At 39.9% G+C, this 20,976-nt stretch overlaps 1 protein-coding gene across 1 annotated transcript in view; it reads right to left on the reverse strand.

Annotated features, from left to right (window-relative positions):
* Window positions 1-20,552, reverse strand: part of ABHD5 (abhydrolase domain containing 5) — a 30,150-nt gene extending 9,598 nt beyond the window's left edge. Inside the window, exons 1-4 of the mRNA XM_027659473.1 lie at window positions 20,414-20,552; window positions 4,996-5,081; window positions 4,350-4,722; window positions 837-991 (exon numbers count right to left, since the gene is read on the reverse strand). Coding sequence (XP_027515274.1) covers window positions 837-991; window positions 4,350-4,722; window positions 4,996-5,081; window positions 20,414-20,538 — 739 coding nt within the window. The 5' untranslated portion in view covers window positions 20,539-20,552. The remainder of the gene's footprint in view (window positions 1-836; window positions 992-4,349; window positions 4,723-4,995; window positions 5,082-20,413) is intronic.
* Between the last annotated feature and the right edge of the window lie 424 nt (window positions 20,553-20,976).

The following is a 20,976-nucleotide window of genomic DNA, read 5'->3' on the forward strand; positions in this document are numbered from 1 at the left end:
AAGAGGTGAGTTAATTATAACTCGGAAGAGACCAAAAGGATGTCTTTTTCCAAGCCTCTCCAGCAGATACTTCTGTAGTACATGGAGCAGCAGACAGATAAAACTCTTTTTTCGATAGAAGGAATAGATACGATGACTTTAAGACTTTACTATGCCCTTCTCCCCACTCCTCAGATAGACTAATACCACAGTATTTTCAGTCATTCCTACCTAGTCCTAGTATTAGGGTATACAGAGTTTACCTAACATCTCATCAGTGCTGCTGAAGAAACACAAATATGAAGTACAGACTGCCACTGTTATGCAGGACATCAATGAGGCCCACAAGACTTGCTAGAGTAATAAGAAAATGACTAATAGAAAGAACCCAGTCTCAGTTTAACTTCTCTAAATTCAGAACAAAAGACAAACGAGTTTGTAAGAGACTGCCTTCTAAACGTTAACAGAATTTGGAAATCCTGTTTGCCCATCAAACTGCAGAGAAGGGAAATTAAACGGACTGTGAGCAGAGGCAATCAGAAAAAACCCTTTCACAATCATGCCTCTCTGTCAGGGTTCCCCAATAGATGTCCACATAATCTGGCTCACTGTAACTGGAGCCTACAGTCACTTACTGTAGCTTGTCGTAAACTACCGTATTAGTATTTCTAATAGCAAGAGCTTGCTGCCCTCTTGTCCCAAAGAGTTCAAACCTTCCTCAACCACTCCCACCTTTCTTCAACTCTTTCCTCTGTGGGTGATACAGACCTGCTAGAAAGCTTATCATAATGTGCTATCTGCCCCACGTTTATGTTTAACCAAAACAGAAATGGTACTTAAGAGTATCTAAAACTTACCAAAGGGTCCTGCTATTCTTAGCCCAGCTAATGGATTAAATGGACTCAATATAGCTCCTAGTGCTTTGATCCAGATTGGAATTGGTCTTTCGTGTTCAGCATTGTCAGGCCTCTCTGGAAAACCCCATGGCTCCACTAAGATAAGATGCTTGACCCTGTTGGCAAAAAAAGGTGAAGAGGGTTAGAGTACAGTAGCTTTTCTTCAACCGAGTATGACGAAAACATGTTATCTGTTTTACAGATACATACATACAACGTGCTTTAGTCACTTCAGTCATAGTGGCTTATTACCCGGTTTCTGATTTATCAATGGTTTTGATTTCAATTACTAATTAGAGAGTGAATTGCACCTAATCATGTGTACAAACACCAGAAACTTGGAAGCACGTGTCACAAAGAGAGAGTCAGTATTCAATACTCACTGTCACATAAATTTGAGAAAAAGGATAGTCTTATTTCTATTTTTAAAAATAGCCTAATCCACGTGCTCAGTCACTATTATTTGCAGGAGCAGTTTAACTTGAGAGACAAGAGGATAACTGCACCTACTTCATTTAAGTAAAGTTGCTAGAAGTCTAAGATCTCTGTTCTAAGAAGAGACACAATTTAACTGAAAAATCATTTTATTAAAGTAAAATTTTAACTGAGAGAGGTAGGGCAAAACTAGCAGATATTTTCTAAATTCATTGACTTTAGGTTATGAAAGAAATGTCAGAGACAATTTGTAAAATCATTACTCAAAGGAATATCAGTGCAGAGAGCACAGTATGAGTCTGCAGCACACGCAACTATCGGTCACTTCATGCTGTGGGTCCCCCTAAAGCAAAAACTCTCTTTCATCTTGGTAGATTAGAATCATCCATTTCTGTTTAATCCTGTAACACTTACTCTGACTGTCCTAAGAACTGATGATTTCTGAAAAAAAGTGACTCAACTATAGTTTTGCACATTTAAGGTGGTCTTCCATGGAAGCTTCATCATTATTGCTCTCTACAACTACCTGTCAGGAGGTTGTAGCAAGGTGGGGGTTGGTCTCTTGTCTCACATATCAAGTGATAGGACATGAGGGAATGGCCTCAAGTTGTGTGACAGGAGGTTTAGACTGGATTTTAGGAAGAACTTCTTCACCAAAAAGGCTACCAAGGATTGGAACAGGCTGGTTCAACCTGGTCTAGTGGGAGGTGTCCCTGCCCACGGTAGGGGGGTTGGAACTAGATGATAACGTCCCTTTCAACCCAAATCATTCTATGATACCATGCCCAAGGAAGTGGTTGAGTCCCTGTCTCTGGAGGTATTTACAAGATGTGTAGATGTTGATCTTAGAGACACACTTTAGTGGACTTGGCTGTGTTGGACTAGATGATCTTAAAGGTCTTTTCTAACCTAATGAGTCTATGGTTCTATGATCTTTACTTCTTCATGACTTCCTTCTCTCTTTCAAAACCATGAGATTAGATATTAATAAGGAAAAGTTCCTAGTATCTAAAATGATGTCAGAAGTGATTCCAAAGGCTATTTTTGGACTATAAGCAGTTGGGAAACCAGAAACCTGTGCTTGGAATGAAGGGTTGGAAAGGATTAACCTCACAAAGATGTTTCTTGGCTGTTGGCTCAGCTCTTAGTGTATTTGCACCCTGCAGCAAACAACAGCATTAAGAGAGGACAGGGTATAATCTAACTGTACAAATGAAGCAGGAGAGATTAGAGGCAAAGGAGTGCAAGCAACGAGGAGCCATTCAGGACAGCCACACATTCTGTGCACAAACTATGGCATTACATACAGCACAGCAAACACATGAATAAAAATAGATTAAGGTTTTTTTCATGTTTCCTTTCTTAACAATTTCCTTCCTATTTGGTATTTCTCCTTTTGGTAATCAAGCCTAAAACATAACCCAGGATAATGGGAAGTTGACCACGAGAATCACTCTAAAAGTAACAGTCCAGAAGTTGCAGTATTTGAAAATCACGGCCCACCTCCGCTTGGGAATACTCTAAATGGGACTCTTTCTGGATTAGTAACCTCAGATTTTCCATGAACAACTCTCATACAGTGTAGCAAATTAACGGACATCTGTGCTTGGAGAAACAGACCTACTTTCCTAACAATATGTATCCAGAATCCCTTAAGCTTCTAATGCATTGTTAGATAATCTGGCTGAAACATGTGCTATATTTATCATTTGATTCAATGCTATCTTAAGATCAAATTTGCCAATTTGATGGTACCGGTTTAATTCAGAGAAACATTAGTAATGTGAGAGCACAAACTGTAAACCCCTCAAATTAATTAACCCCAACTTAAACACAGTGAGGCAAGAAAACAGAGCACCACTTTTGGTGTAAGTCAGCAGAGGGGAGAAACAACATTCCATCCCACAAGGATAGGACAGTGCCATTTATAGATTCTTTGAAAAAAGAGGTAAGGAACTTGTAAGCGATCTCTATGAAAAACCAACTACACCTATCTAAAAGTTGTTTTATGCCCAAAAGGATAATAGGTTTACATCCCTAAAGCAGAAGATCGCATTTCTTCATTGCAATTCTCGATTTAGACATCTACTTTCACACGTCATTTCCAGCCACTTGTGCTAACTGTTGTCCACTTAGAAAAAGAGGAAGTGTTTTAGGAATAAATGATGTATGAAATTATATAAAAAATATCCAAATAAGAAACGAAGAAATTATAAAACTTGACATGAATATAAAAGAAAAAGGTATGTTTTGTATAATATAGAATTTGCCATATGATGTGGAAAGCTAAGCTTATATTCATAGGGGCCCACTATGTGTATCCCAACAAAAGTATTGTCCTTTTTTAATATGGAATTACCTCAGTGGGATCCTAGCCCACCAGAGGATATATAACCAGATTATATAAAAGAGACAAATTACTACTTTAAGGGGGAAAAAAATGTATTAACTGTTGGCCATGATGTGGTGCAGAAAATGCTGATGAAATACAATTAGAGAACTGCTGCGGCTGGGTTGTTTTGCAAAGGAGGAATATGAATGGCATACAGACAATTTAAATCAAACAGTCACTAAAATAATTTTTACATTATCATGCTGGCACCAGGCTGACTGCTAGTGCATAGGCATAAATTACCTGGGGGAATAACATTCAGAAGTTCCAACGTTATCGGTAATAGTGGGAAGTTTGGCAGAAACAAGCCTATTTTCCCTTTACAAAACAATGTTTAATCAGAGATGTCACAAACCATTCACCAGTAAATACATTCATCGCCATTTTTAACAGGGCAAAGGGGTACTGAACAAAAGCAAACAGACAAGTACACAGAAAATCGTGCTTCCCAGATCTACCTATTTCTATTCACCTGGAAACTAACCACACAATTAGTACTTTTCATTTTTAATGCTTAGAATTCAGTGTCAAGTTTCTTTAGACCAGCATAAAGATAATCTATAAAGAGCCTGATAAAGTAAAATCTATGTTAAAATCATTAGTCAAATACAGAAAAGGAATTCCTTCATTCCTTTATTTTCACATACCTTGATGGGTATTTTAATGAGTAAGCAGCAGCCAGGAATCCACCTAGGTTGTGTCCAAGTAAAATCATTTTTTCTAATCCCACCTCCTTTCTCCATTCTTCTATGGATTCCACAAACTGATTTTCTGCTTCCCGAGCATCAGTGTCAAAGTGTGGTCTACTGCTACGCCCAAATCCCAAGAGGTCGAAAGCATGAACGGTCCTGTTCTCACAGAGATCTTCAAAGTTGAGAGCCCACAGTCCAACACCTCCTCCAAACCCATGCAGGAGAACAAGTGGAGTTTTATTTGAAAGGTCTGGAGAGAATGTCAGTGTCCATATTTTATTTCCATTAGATATATACACGTACCGTTTATTGTATATGCTTGCAATACCTGAAGAAAAAAGTGGGGAAAAATGATGTTGCTAGACACGCCTGGTAAAATATGAAGTACACTCTATGGAAACCACTGTTTTAAATAGGAGCTCCCTTTCAAAGGAGAGAGCCTCTAATCAAATATCTTCATAGGGGAACAACGAAAATGTAATTTTAAACCTGTTTATTTCATCACAGTGTAAAAGCCATATTGAAAAACTTCTTTGATTATATGTAAATTTATAGAAAATCTAGTTGTATCTATGAAACTTATTAAAAACCAAAGACTTACATTTTAGCATTTTGTCCTCAGCCTCTTTAAGGTGTAGCAGCGAAGTGGGACACCATGCAGGAAGCCAGCTGAATAACCATCCTAACCTACAACAGCAACACAGAATAAAAATGTCTTGAGCAACACGGTAATTTTTGGCACCATTTGATGCTTTGAAGACATTTCTTTTGCTGCTCCTCATAAGAGAACCCATGTAAACCACATGCTGTCAAGAACAGGAGTGTGCAGTGGGAGGGAATTCTCTTTCTCCTGACTTTTATAAAGTGGTATCACGATTAGAGGCATTCTTCAAAGACTGTGCAGTTTTTCCACTGCGTGCTCTTATCGGAGTATGCTGATCTGGAGACATCAGCCCTCACGCCAACCTGACGAGCCTGTCAGGATACATAACATAATCACTGGAGTTTCCAGCCTCCTCTTAAGTTCCTTTGGAAGGCTGCCTGCACACCCATTACCTTATGTGAACCTATTACTTCCAAAAAAAGCAATGAACTGTGCGCTCGCCAGCCTAACCTGAACTGATTAATATACTAAATTTAAAAAGTGAAAAATAAGCAGGTCTATCCTAGCAAAGCAAAAATCTAGGACCTTAATTACAAACTTAGAAACAAATTCCCAGAGGAAAACAAACCTGCAATTCCCACAACAGAAGCTGCTTTTCCAGCTGTGAGTTACTATCTTGGTAGTGCTAGCTTGACCATGAGAGCAGGGGGAATGACTCAGCTAGCAGCACTGCCTCACCTACAGTGCTGCAAAGGACACAGCAATTTGGTACAGCTTTTACTGGGTGCTAACTCATCCCTTGTTTTTACCACGGAATATTCTTTTTCCACGTCACACCTGGTTTTGAAGTGGCTCACACTATCAGTGCAAAGGTTGCTAATGCAGGACCCCAGACCATTCCTCACAGGCAAGATGATAGGTCACCAAACTCACAATCAACTTTCTCTAGCACTCTTCCTACACTGAACTGCTTTCCAATAAGTTACAGAATTTTCAGGACTGAACACTGTGAGTACTAGTTATACAACAACTAAAAGACAATTAGGTTACTAATGTCCAGTTTTTCAGAGTGCACAACGCATCAATAATAAATTAAAGATCTGCTCCCCCTAGTTCTTTATCCAGAGGATCTTCCCACATTTTAAGGGGCAGACATCCTCCAGCTGCATAGACACAAATTTATGACACCACATGCAAGGTTTTCTGGGGATGCACAGTGCAACTGCGAGAAGCAGTGTTCAGATTCATACAAATGTATTAGGGGACATAAAAAACCCCCAACGCAAATGATACCTGACCAAAAAGGATGAATCATCCAATCACCTATGCCCACTGCTATTCAGCATTCTTTACTCCTCTACTCTAAGGTCTGGCTGTCCTGTAAATAACCTTCCTGACCCACCAGACCATGGGATTTGTTATAATGAGGGTCCATGGGAATTGTTATAAACATTATAATTGAGGGACTGGGAAGGGATGATTGTATGTCCTTCCATGCCATGACCTCATGCAATCTAAGAAATAAAGGAACTTAGCTTCTTACAGGAACAGGTATCCTACTGTTTTGCTTCCACATTAAACTATGCATTTATTTAAAAGTAAGATTTTTAAGAGGTTAAAGCTAGGACAAACCAAAAGTAATTTCATACCCAAGTAACTGTGAAATCTGAGTTTAACAATAACACTAATTGTGTCCAATGCTATGAATTACTCTGGTAAATTATTAAACAACAGTTAGATCACCACTCTTCTGAGTCAAACTTTCTGTTAGTTATGTGCTCAACTATGCATTTTCATTCTTAACTCTTAGGTCAGAAGCAAAAAGTCCAGTCACTATTTTCCCCAAGCTGATACTATATGAACTGCTTCCTCTCAGCAAAACCACTGATTTAACAAAGAGAATACTTTAAAGATTTTATTTACAGAAATGTAAAGCTGCAACATGTCAATATGAAAACAGTGCAGAGATACGGCCACAGTGAAATAAAAACGTCATCTACATTTCACAGTCCCAGAGTTATATTTCTCAGTCTTAGAGAGGTACCTGGATACTCAGGGATATTATTTAGAAAATTGCCACAGAATGGGAAAGCTGTAACACAGGTGCCCACTCTTGTTAGTTACAAGTACTTTTTACAAGTACTGAGATTTTAATTCAGAAGAAACACTGAGTACATGTATAGTTTGACAAACACAATCAGCAAGGTGAAATATTTAGAATTAAAACTATGTTTGCAATTCTGTCATTTTTTACTTCCTGAACTAAAAGAGCAATGATGAAGGCTTTCTGTCAAAAAACAAGCACTTTCTAGAAAGATTATTTTAGAAAGAAAATATTTAGTTTTGAAGTATTCAAGACTTAATCCTTTGTTTCCATCTTTCCAGAAATGATTTACCACATTGCTAGGTGTTTTCCACATATGGAGAATAAGCAACTACATCATCTATTTAAATCATTCCTCTGATAGCTTTGGAAGACTACAGTTGTATAATTTCTTTTCTACATCTGTGCTAAATGTGTCTTCTAAATGCACACAAGAACACCAATTGCTTACATGGTGTAGCATTTTTATTTCTGTGATATAAAGCTGTAAGTACTATATAATGTCAAAAAAGAAGCAATGGACCTTTCAAGATAGTGTGTTCACCAGCAATGGAGATGAGTTACGAAAGAAAACCAAAGATTTCAGCAGCAGTTTCACATTGTAAGTGAGCTACCAACTGCCAGAAGAGACAGACCCCACTCTACTCTCATCACCCACCACCTTCCCTGACACTCTGTTCCCATCTGTCTTTTTACAAAAAGAAAAGTCAACAGCAGAATCTTGTATTTTGAGGAGTTAAGAGAACCACTGGGCTTAGCTGCTTGCTATATCAAAAAGTGTGAAATAAATCTGGCAACTGACAGCCCAAATTTTTATCATTTTTATACTAATTGTACTTATGGGTGTTACACATCAAATTACCAAGGCATATAACTAATGGAATTTAACCCATGTATTTGTGGCCATGTAGTAACATAAACCAGCATGCACATCCATGGTAAAATAAGCAATAACCAGTAGGGCTAAGCATTGCATAGGATGCTTCCTCCGTCTTCTGTTTGAGGTCAGTTACAGTTTTCACAGCCACCTGAAAAAGTCTATAGTACCAGAGGCTGGAAAAATCAGAGGCCAGCAGGTGGGGGGCCAGCTGACCTGCCAGGCATTCAGAGAAGTCACTCTCTTTGCCAACAGAACTCCCCACTCCCAGCAACATATCTCAGGAAGGAGACCAGAAGGTAAGGGAAAGCCCCAGAGACACCCACCAAATGACCTCAGACACAGAGAAAGTCTAGGTGATTAATGTGGGACTAGAAGATTAGTGGAGACCATCAGTAGCCTATGCTGATGACCAATACAGTAATAAATGATGCAAACAAAAGGGACACAAATATCTCAACAACCTGGAGCTACAACCACTGTGCACAAGGGCTAAACCAGCAGGCAAGACCTAACAAGTTGGCTCGTTGGAGCAAGTGTTCTGTGCCTCTCACTGCATGCATAAGAAAGGATAAAAAGAAATAATAAAAAAATAATTAAAAACAAATAGTTATTACTATATTTAGACATCTAATGAGAAAAGAATAATTGAATATTGTGTTAAATGTACCTAAGGATAACACTGCTTTTCCTTAGCTGCTTGAATGTTAATTTGTTAATTTGAATCAAGAACTTGCTGTCACAGCACAGCTTGAATTGCCTAAGGGTAACTTTCAAAAGAACTGAGAATCAAGTGGAGGCAGAGGCATAGTGAACCTGACCCACCCATCCACCTCCACTAATTAGGTCAAACCCCATGAAGAATGAGGCAAATAGGTAAGTTGGGTAGTACCATTCCATCAGCTACATTAACCCTATTCAGCTTGGTGAGAATTGATTACATGCAAGACAACTGATGGATCTGTAGCCAGTTACAAATTTTACATACTCCACAAAAAGCTCATGAAAGCTTAGATAATACTGAATAATTGAAATATCTATTTTAACACTGAGGCATGTACTCAAACAGATGAACAGTCTCTCTGATTTCTGGTTTCTAATCTGGATTTTAAAAATGGAAGCTCTACCATATCGTGACATTCATCAGAATTTGCTTATAACTCTGTCTAGGAGATATAAATGTACAGAAATGGAGCTTATTCTCTCACTTTTCAAGTTTACAACTTACTTACATTAGAGTTATATGAATGCATGGCTTACAAGATGTATTAAGCCTGAAATCATTTGATGGAGGCACCTTTCCACATACACCACCACTGCAGAGCTAGCTGTCATAATTTGTAGAAAGCCTGTGAGGCAAAACAGCAAACCAAAAAATGTGCATTTTCCAAACAGGTTGTAAAAAAAGCAATAGAACTCCCCTAAGTTGGAAAAAATGAAAGCCATACCATTTGCTACCTGATGATTTGTCAAAAATCACTGACCCACTGAGACAGGACATGCAGAGACCTTTCTACAGTGCTGAATATAAATTCAGCTTTGAACTAAGAATTCTGAAATTAGTACAGTAATCAAAACTCCCAGTATGCACTAGAGTGACAGAAGTGCAGAGAATAGATTTTCCTGTCGTGAAGAATTATTTGACTTAAAAACTTCATCAGTAGGGAAGCCAGAGCTCAGGGTATACAACAATTGCACAATAACTCACAAAGGATTACAGGAAAGTAACTGAACGCATGAGCAACAGAGCTGTCTATCTGTTTCTGTCTTGCTCTCAGAAGATGAGCATATTTAATATTTTTGACTGAATTTTTGCAGCCAATATTGCAAACTACCAAGATTTTAGCTAGGGAACAACCTCAAAACCTTAAAAAGCTTAAACACTGAGTGAACTCACTGGTAAAGCACTTCAAGCTTTACCCTTTACCCTTAAATCTTATTAGAATCAAGTTGATCTCTCAAAAACCCTAACCCTCTCCTCTCCTGACTCTCAGAATTAATTTCAGCTATTTATAAGTAAGGAAAGAAAAACAAATTAATGCAGAGAACTTGGTACTGTTTCTACCCAGCACCAAGAGAAATGGCATTGGGATTTTCAAGGTCATCCAGCTGGCAAGGCACCTATAAGTACCCATCAATTTGAGCAACCTCCAAATTAAGCGAATCTTACACTGTAACAGAAAAAACAGGAGTAAGATAATGGAAAGACAGCTCAGACTCTCCCCTCTTGTTTCTGCATAAAGCATTTTTGAAATACTGTGCTAGCAAAAGAATTGAAAATTGCCAACGTGTTGAAATCTAAATATAAGCAACATAAGGCTCACTTTTCTCAGGTCTCACATGAATCTCATCACATAAAAACACTTAACCATGTTACTTTGCAACTCACTCAGCCCTTTCAATTGTTATAGAAATACTAAGAATGGGCAAAAAAGGAGGAGTGAAAAAGAGCATCAGGTATTCATAACTGGGTATGAGGTCAACATATCAAATTTACAGCAAAGTGCTAATTTAAAAAATAAAACTGTTTTACAGTAATGCTCTAGGAACACTCTACAGTCAATGCAGGATTGATGGATGCTTAAGTGAAATGGAGATACCCTTTTACCCTTTACATTATCTTTTTTTTCTTTCTATTTTTTTTAAAAAGGAACAGTAGAAAGAAGTCTGTTTACTGAATCTTTCTGCATTTTACTCAGCAGCAGTCTACAAAAAGCCTAAGAGGTAAGTAGGATGTGGTTTCTTCCACCATCAACACCACCAACTTTGGCTACTAAATTTCAAGTTTAAAGGTGATAACCTGAAACAACACAAAGCAAAAGAAACAGTCAAGGATGACAAAATCAAACAGGGCTTTCTGTGTCAAAAGGTCAGAGAAAAGTAGCAGGTTTACATCTGGCTCATTTCTATCCAAGATAGAGTTAAGTTATAATAAACTTTTCCTTTCCCATCTCATTAATTTAATGGCCTGCAACACCAGAATACTGTGTGCTGTTTACATGACTGATTATGGCAAGAATTAACACTTCTTTGTTAACAGTTAACATCAACATTACCATGGCAAAAAAACACCCTAATACTTAAATAACAGAGAATATTTTTCTTTTCATTATCACTATATCCAAGTTCCATCTTGTTCCCTCTTTATTCCCAGGGGAGTAAAATTCCTCTTGACGATAGGTTGTTTAACAAATCACTGGTAAAAAAAATAGCTTGGAGAAAAATGCAATAAGTCTATTTCAAACTAGTGAGTGAAAAAAACAAGAAAACATGTTTCTATAACTCCGGTAGATTAAAACTGAGGAGATAAAGAAGAAGCAACTATTTTCAAATCAAGAAAGTTTTAGAATTATTATATAGTGGAACTACATATCTCTGAATCAAATTTGATAACATTTTTCCGTTATCTAAGACTAATAGTGATAAGAAATTTAAAACACATAAGGTACTACGCTAAAAAGGGGATGTTACTTAATAATTGTGGATTAAATTTTATAAACAGGTTCAAGTTCTTCTATATGGTTTTGGACAAGCCAGAAGTCTCTTTAGCATTTCAACAACTGTAATCACTTAAAATCCATGAAAATTATACATTCAAGCTTGGTACCAATTTAAAGCAGAAATCTAGCTATGAGAGGAAAAACTGGGGTACAGAACAGTTTAATGTAAAGAATATAAATAAGTAAATAAACCACATTCTTAATGACTAAGATAAATGCACCTTCTGTTCAAAGAATATATAACAATATAACAGTGAGGTTTTATTAATTATAGAATGAAGTAAAAACTATAAAGCAAAACACATTTAATTGAAAATGACAGAAAGTATTACTGATTAGCATGAAAGAAGACTCAAATTTCCTAATCAAATTTGTAAAGTTTAGAAAATTAGAAAAATATATTTATCATGTGAAAGCAGCATGCTCTGCATGAAACTGAGAGCAAGAGGCAGCAAATAAACATGTATTAGAATTGAACTTTTGACAGAAGTCGTTGACTAGAGTTAATATTCAGTGTTGGTTTGTTAATTCGGGGAAAGCCAATTTTTATAATGAGAAAGATAAAACACACGGAGAAGTCTGGGTGTCAGTTCAACTCTGAGAAGCACCCTACTTCTGTGGTTTTATTCCTGCTGGTGTTAATATGTAGTAAACTGGGTGACATAATGCCTGAATCTCAGGCCATCCTCACTGCCAGGAGATCCTATCAGATCCAACAGCACACCACTCCTATTTTGCCAGTTCAACTATTTGTTGGCTGCTCTCTCTGTCAGACTTGTGAAATGATACAGGTTTAAAAGACACTATATTTTAACCCAGATAATTATGGAGACCCAGCTATAGAGAAGCCACAAAGTTAACCAGCAGACCTATAAGCTAACAAGACCGAAAAAAAAACTAGTGAGTCAAGGTGGAGGACAACAAGCTTTCAAGTCAGAGCTGCCACTGACAGACAGTAACATATAATCATGACATCAAGTCTGCTTTTAACCAGGCAGGGATGTTTCTGCAACCAGGCTCAGGATATTGTTTCATTGGAACCTTAAGAGCACAACCAATTTTAGGAATCCTTGCAGTCCTTCATTCCTGTCCCTAAAGTACAGCATGTTCTTTAATACTTCTTCTGAGAACAGTGAATATAGTCAGAATCATTCAGGCATACAGAGCCCACGTACAGTAACTGTTGTTGTGAAGGCTGTATATCCAGGGACAAAGCTTCTGCGCGTACAGTAGAAATCAGATGCAGCAACCACAATTTGAATGGGATGTTCCTAGGACAAAATGCTCTGGCAGTTGCAGACAAACATCAGGAGAAGAAAAATATTCCATGTTTCACTTTCATTGCATGAACAGACTAAAAACATTGCAACCCTCAGAGAAAGACCTTGAGGAGCATACTAAACAGGCAAGATCTAGAGGGAAGTATTAGGAATATGGTGTGGGAACAAAACCTCAATTCTTTACCAAATGTCTGTTTACCAACTTCATGAGGAGACAAAAACTGGATGAAATCATTGTGAACAAGTTAAAAAGGACACCAATATTTTTTTTCCCCCCTAGATGACACTATAACCCTGCCCATGAAGTTCTGTTTAGAGGAGTTTTGAGCCAAGATGTTCTATGCAATAACATGTTGTGAAACTCTTGGAATACTTCAGTAACATTAAACCAGAATGTTTTGAAAACCTCTGCATAATATTTCTAGGAAGTGTAATGTACATCAGCCCCATTCCAACAAAGAACCCATGATAAGGTATTGCAGAATATTGCTCTACATCAGGGCAGAGGTGAAAGCAATGCATTCCTCATGTACTTACTGCATCTTGAACTCTGTATTCAGAACATTCAACATCAGAATTAATGCAAAAAATCAGGAGCAAATTTTCTTACTGTCTCTACTTATATTAACAGTCCTACACAGGACTATCACTTATCAAAATTAACCTGACATGTACCTAATGAATGTGAATCCCTAACCAATGAGCATTTTCTGACTATTTTAGCGATATTAAAGGTTACCATATTTATGTAAATTCATTTGAGCAACCTGAGCATTCAGGAAGAGGAGAAGACCTACAATTCTGCTCTCTCCCATGCTGAACCTCAGACATAGGTACACCTTGCCAGATACCTTGCATCATTGCAGCTCCCTCCACATTCTCTGTCTCCCAGCACTGCCTTTCTTCTTTTTGTTTTAACCATATGTATCTTTTTTATACACTTACGTAATTTCTTCCGCCCTCCTTCTTTCAAAGCAAGCGCTTTTTCAACATGTCCCACAAGAATGAACTTTATCCGTGGACTGTCAACTAAGCCTGCAATCTGTAATGTTCATATTGCTTACAAAGTAGCTGTGGTAGCATCTAATGCAAGAAACCATTCAGCATGAGTGCAACAACAAAGAAACCATGTGCGTGGTCACACAGCTATTACTTACTCCTGTTACTGTTCACTGCTATGCAGGTTCCAAAGCTACAGACAAGGGCAGTGTCCTGTCCTCCAAAATATCACAAAGTCTTGTCCACAGTCAGGTAAAAGTCAGGCCACAATTATACTACAGAGTAGAGAATTAATTAGTCCTAACAAGCTTAGGAACATCTGAAGAAATGATGTTCCTCCTAAACTTGCAACACACTGTTTAACACACAGGCATTTCCCCATGAAAACTTTAAGGTCCACTAACTGCTAACAGTACCCAGTGAAGCAAGTTGAAGCAAGCCCTCCATTACTTCTTGCCATCTCTCCTGAGGACTCATTGTTCTATATTTTTATTTAAACACTAAAATAAAAAACAATTCAGAGGAAAAAAAAACACATTAGCAACTACATACCAAGTGTGGAAGAATACAGAATACAGAGATAAAGATGCAGGTGGTGCAGGGGAGAAGAAAGGGGGAAGCTGCACAGTCCCTCTAAAACTACTCAACCCTGTGACAGAGATCACATGTTTAACACACGGGTTTGGTTCCACAGAGGACCTACATCCCTCTGCCTCCTCCACAGTAAAATCCCACCTGATAGAACTTGGCGTTGCCACAGCTTTGAAGAGTTTTTACAAACAACACGCTGCACATTGCAGCAAGAATTTGTGAAGAAAAGCATAAATAAAATTAAGGAAATGAAAACTTACACTTGGTGCCCTTCAGATGTTATTTAACTTTCTACTGCTTCCATTTTATTCATACACTGACTGATGTACTCCTGCTGCTCTTCAGCAGCCTCAACCTTGCTTAAACCTTGTCAGCCTTCTCATACTTCCCATGCCAGCAGCCTGTGTTTCAGAACATCCCCAAGTTCCATCAAACTGGGTAAGAGCAAAGCATGCATGTAACAGGCACTTCTCACCAATCTGCACCACTGTCTAACCACACTCTACCTTGCTTATCATCTTTTATTTATATTCTGTAGTATATTACACACAATTTAGATCACAACTTAAACAGGATGTGGGTATTTTCATTCTTCCATAAGGAGCCACATAAGAATACAGATAAAAAGCTATCTAAGGCCCATGATAGCTCCAAATATGCTGTACATAAACCCCACTTGTACCTGAGCATGAACACACACTGAAAACAGGTTGTTTCACTGCAGAGCATTAGAGCAACTTCTACGTTGTATTCCTTTATCAGTCACCTATGGTGACAGTTACCTTTGTCAAAATTCAAGAACTGGTATTCAACATTTTGGTCTACCTAGCTTCATTTCCATTTCTTGGAAAACCTAAAAATGCACAACCCTTTTGATAACAGACTCTTTCCTGTACATGCTTACACCACAAATGCTTTAGATGCCAAGGAAGTGCAAGTAGTCTTAAAAATAGTCAAGAAGCTAAATGAGTCTATAAAGTCATTGCATCAAAAGTCTCCTGGTAGAAAGGTAGAGATATAATTAATAAGCTTTTAGCGTCGGTATGACACTTACTAAATGCAACCAAGAAAAAAAATTCTACAAGAGTCTGCTGGAGCACTAACCCACCCCATTTCTTCATTTTTCTCATTGCCCTTCTCTTCCCTTACTCCAGTACATGAGTGGACTTTCTCAATGGCAATAGGCGCTCTTGCACCTTTTTTCACATAATGCATTTTTATGCCTGTACCTTCCCCTTCTTTCTGTAGTCTCCTATTATCCTGAGCTTTCTATGACAACAGACTCAAAGCACCTTCCTCCTCTGCCATTCCTCACCGTGTTTTCTTGCTGTCACTTAAAATCCTCCTTTTCCCCTCTTAACCTTATTCCAGACTGACCTCATTCCCTTACACAGCTTTACTGACTCACAAATCTCTCTTCTCCACTGACCTCTTTCCTGCTGCTCAGCTTCTCATCTGGATCTTTCAGAGCCAGTGCAAATGCAGACACTCACCTTTCCTCCCATGCCCTCTTCTCTCTGGCTGTCAATGCAAATCATGTACAAAAAAACTATCCTGAAAGAGTGTCAGAATTGCAAGTAAATACTCAAAAGTTATGAAACATAAGAATCAAAATTTCCTCAGAAAGCAATCTTAATAAACCACTATATAAGAGAAAAGACATTTTAACAATTTATCTGTCGGAACAGCTGTTCAGATTCTCCCATACAAGTTAAGAATAGTCAGAGAACCTCTGAAAGCTGTCCCTTGTGGAGGGGTAGGTCTCTAACTGGGCCTACCAGCCCCCATCAGGTTCTAAAACACTTTGCATATACCCAAATGTAAGCAAGAATGGCTAAAGTTTGCATTCTCCAATGACTCACACTCACCAGCACTATGGCAACCCCACACCTAGTCACTCCTCTGGATTTATGGCTCCAATTTAACTTCCACAGGGGCTATGACTCCCTTCACAGGTACCCTAACCCTATTTGGCAACTTTTGCAGTAGTGTCTTTGCTTGATACTTGGAAAGTAGGGTCATGAGCACCTTTCTTCTGCCACTGGAATGAGAAGATACATATAAGTACAGGAAGCCATTATAAACAATCCTATAAATGCCTGAAAACCTGCTCACACAAATACCTTCAGATGAGCTCATGGATGTAAAACAAAAGGCATTAAGCACTGAAGCTATGACAGATACAACCCTACCAGAGAAAATAACAGATTCAGAAAAGAGGAAGGAAATGTCCTTTAACCTTTTCCTACATGTGCTTACCACGCTGCACTTATGTCTCACTCAGTCTTTAAAAATGCTGACATTTTTAAATGTCCTGCACTATATGAAAGGCCCTTAGAAGTAGTCTCCTTTCACAAAGAAAAGTAAGCAGAATCCTGCTTTCAGCAGCCTACCCACTCAGTTTGCTTTAAAACCTAGCTGATGTAAGCAGCAAAAAAAAAAATCAAGAAAAATTCTGAGTTGACAGTGTCCCTTCATGCTGTAAGATCATGCTTTAACACACCACTATGATATCCTCATAAACCACAGTAGTAAGGAGTACACATAGGCTCTATTAAGCCTAGTAAACTATTCCTCTTTTATCAATGAAAAAGTTCACGTCAAAATTGTATAACAAGTTCTGTAATACAAACAAGCTTGAAGGACAATACAAAAATAATTTTGAACACTGGTGTTTGCAGTGTACATTTTTACCTACTACTCCAAGCCATTATTTTGTAAGAATACAGGCCACTTACAAGCAATTTGATGTAAGCTTGTAAGTGCAGATCCCTTAAAACTTTTCTTTCAAAGAAAGCTATTCCACTTATCTCAGAGGGGAAAAAACCCCCGAGGATTGTGGTTTGGGGATTTTTATCCCGTAGATACATACACACATTTGGTAGCTGCTATTCCTAGTTCTATTGCAAGCCATACGCAGTCCGGCTGCATCCAGGTGGAATGTAAGTGAATTCAATACTGGCAAAAGACTTATGCTAGGCTGTTTGCCTCACAGGCACAAGTCTACATCTAAAACTTACACACAGAAGGTCCGAGGCTGCAAACAGGTTTGGAAATCACTAGCAGGTGACATGCTAACCAATTAATCATTGTCATTATGAATACTAAAACACCTGTCTAGTTAAACTTCTCATTCAAAGTTGGGAAAGGGTCATAAAAATATTTTTCAGCTGAGATCTTCCAGAAAGTAACCGAGCCACTGTTATTCTGTTTTCACCATGCTTTTACACAGTTGCAACAAAGAGAGTGCGTTGCATAACAAGTTGAGTCACGCTATTGTTTTGCAAAGCACATAAACTTCGCATTTATTCTTTGAATACACCTGTCACTCATAATTTAATCTAGGGATTTGATGGTATATTGTAATTCTTCCTCTCACTGCCACAGCATTCTATATCAGAAAATATTTAACATATTTCTCTTGTTTATCAATTTCCTCAGGGTACTGAGCTTTGCTCAACTTCAAAAGATAAAGAAATGCTAATTTTGATTATTGTTAGAAACAGACCAATAAAAGTGCTAACATTTCAAAGCTAATGCACTTTCTGAAAAGTTAATGCACTTCAAAGCTAATGCATTTTCATGGAAAAAGATGATGAGATTTTGTTCTTAGAAGTCTTTAGTGAATTGGGGGCCTTGCTCTGAAAGATTTCACATCAAATGGCCTGATTGCTCAGAAGTTCTGAAAATCAACACCCTTTAAAAGCTGTCCAGTTCTGTAAACCATGATGAGAAACTTGCAATAACCCTCTTGAAAATTCAGCCTACTATTCCTAACCCTATGTCCAGATCAACTAGTGTTACAATCCTGCAATCCTGACAGGCAACTCAAGTTGAGGGTGCTTGGCACCATCTCAGCAGCACTCAGCATTCTATGTGATAAAACCAGACAGCTGATACAGTTCAGACTAATGCAGTGACTGAACATACAAACAAAACAGGTTGAGGCAGGGCTATTTTAATTCTCTTACTTAGAAAACCCATAAACCAGCAACAAGAAGCTTTACAAATTGCTTGTATTTTACGAATGCAAACAGGTCAGAAAAAACACAGAACCAAGAAGGGGACTGTAGTTTCAAACGGGTAATGTCGCAGAAGGTGGGGGTGGGAGGGAGAAGATTATTTTGAAAAGTTATTTCGAGGAAAGGAGGAGAGAGCAGAGTTACAGAGTAGACAAAACTGCATAGTGCTTTGAAAGAGAAGCCTTTGGAGTTTGGAAAAGATGGATAGTTCGGTTCTGGTCAGATTGAGCTGGCAGAGCAGGAAAAAATGTAAGATGAAATATCAAAGTCCTAAGTTAGAAAAAGGATTAAAAGGAGAACATGATTGAGAATGCAGGTAGTTTTGAAAAATAACAGAACAGACACATAACATGACAACATGCAAACAGTAACATCCTTAATTACAAAGTCATGAATGCACAGCATGATTTTCATGCAAGTAGATAAAGAATTTTAGGTGGGATTTCTTAAAATAACATAAGATTTCATTATGCAAGAAGGGACATGGAGAAGAAAAGGCAAGAAATGGGTTTGTGAGGGCCAGGCAATTGGCAATGAGATACACCACCTGATATTTAAGGCATAGAGAAATACAAAAAATTCACGTAAACAATGCATACAAAGCCTATTTACACATCTGACAGAGGAGATAAAGCACATGTGTGACAAAGGCACTGCTAGATATCTTCTGATAGAGCAATGTTTGGACTAGACTCCTAAAAAATGGTGGAACAAAGTGGGAGATAAGTGACCAGCAGACATATTAATTATGTTTAGTGAACAGTCTCAGATATAGGATGACTGTATTATTCTGTAGTGGGATAAAGGAGGGCAAACAATGTATTTGGGGCCAATGGAAGGGTATAAGAATGGGTCCGCAATGAAAGCTGAAGTGTATAACAAAAAACAAAGCATACACTGAAGGACTAGGTATGAGAAGGCATATGTGAGCAAAGAATATGTGAACTGAAGAACAGACCATTGGTTGGTAACTTGTACAGAACCACTTGAATGTACACAGAAAAAAGATATAGTAAGGAACTGCATAGTTTCAGGCAGAAGAATGACTAATAGCTATAATGAAGTCATATATTGAGGGTGTAAGTCTTTACAAACAAGTATTAGAGATTCATGTTAGGAACAGGGGCAGGATAACTTATGCCAGAGAAGACATTTTGGTAGATGTGAATGCCTTGGGATAGTGAAAGGGAAGTTCACAGGGACAGCTAGAGATGAGATAAGCATACAGTACTAGAAAAGGGAAAAGTTAGAACAACAGTTTATGTTTGTAATTTATAGATTGTGCTCTCATTTCCTACTTGTATCAAGTACAGAATGATGACACAGAAAGCTGACAAGCTTACTGTCTGTTCTACATCAAAGTGAACATATAGAAATGATGGAATGAGAAGATAGGGTACCTGTGTGCACAGATAAAGCTCCAAAGGCACACAGAAGCACGGGCCAACAGTATATACAGACGTGTGGCCTCCGGGGCGCAAAGGGAAGGGTGGATGACACTCGGAGTGCGCACACACGCCAAAGCAAAGAAGGCAGAGAAATGCGTAGGCACACACCTGCAGGCAGGTGAGCAATGACAACAGCTGGCCGGCCACGGCGTTGCTCCAGCGCAGAGGGCGAGCAGCGGGGACACGGGGCTCGCAGGGAGCCGCCGGCAAACCCTCCCAGGAGCCTGCCCGTGCGAGGAGACACCCCCGCGCGCGGGAAGCCGTGGCAGGAGTGCGGGCTAGGCGGCAGGAAAACATGGCAGGCAGTGTGCCCTCACGCTGGGAGAGCGCCCGAGGGGCGATGCAGGAGCGCGGCGGGGCCGGAGCGGAGCGCGGAGGGCAGGCGGGAGTGCCCCAGCCCCGGGCACACAGACCGGCCGCCGTCTCCTCCCCGCAGTTCGCGGGCGCCGCGGCAGGACGGGCCAGCGCCGGGTGGAGGCGGGCGAGCAGCGCCTGCGGCGGCCCGGCCCGGCCCGGGCGCCCTGTCAGCCTTCCTCCCGCCGCCCAGGACACCCGTGGGGACGGCGGGGGTCACCCCGGTCCCGCTCCACTCACCTTTCGCTGGAGGTCTCCTCCTCGGCCATGGCGGCGGTGCGGCGGCCGGGAGCTGACAGCGGAGGAGCGGTGGCGGTGGCCGGGAGCGCAGCGAGGGACAGCGCGACGGCGACAGCACCAGCCATCACGGGCTCCTCCCTCTTTTCCTCCCTCCCGCTTGCCCGCCCGCCGCCTGCGTCAGACCCGCGGGGCCGCCCAGCCCGGAGAGCGGCCGCCCCGAGAGCCGCCCTGCGCGGCCGGGCGGCCCCGGTGCTGTGTGTGGGCGTCGTGCGCCCACGGGGAAGGGTCCCACCGAGAGGGGAGGGGGTCTCGGGTGCTTCCCACCCGCCCGCCAGCGGCCTGGCTGGAGTAAGGCTCCCGGTGGTAGGACCTGTGTCCCGCTGCCTGATCCCGGGATGACGCCCGTGAAGAAGGGCCGCGGCTTCCCGGCCAGGCAGAGGGTCGTCTGTGCCCCGTGAGATCTGCGTCTGGGGCGCACTGTGCGTATGTGTACAGAGTGTGGTGTGTACACACTGTACGCTGTGTACATTGTACATACATACTGTGTACAATCACAGTTTGTC

Source organism: Corapipo altera, unplaced genomic scaffold, assembly GCF_003945725.1.
Source record: "Corapipo altera isolate COAL_440 unplaced genomic scaffold, ASM394572v1 44b, whole genome shotgun sequence".
Lineage (NCBI taxonomy): Eukaryota > Metazoa > Chordata > Aves > Passeriformes > Pipridae > Corapipo > Corapipo altera.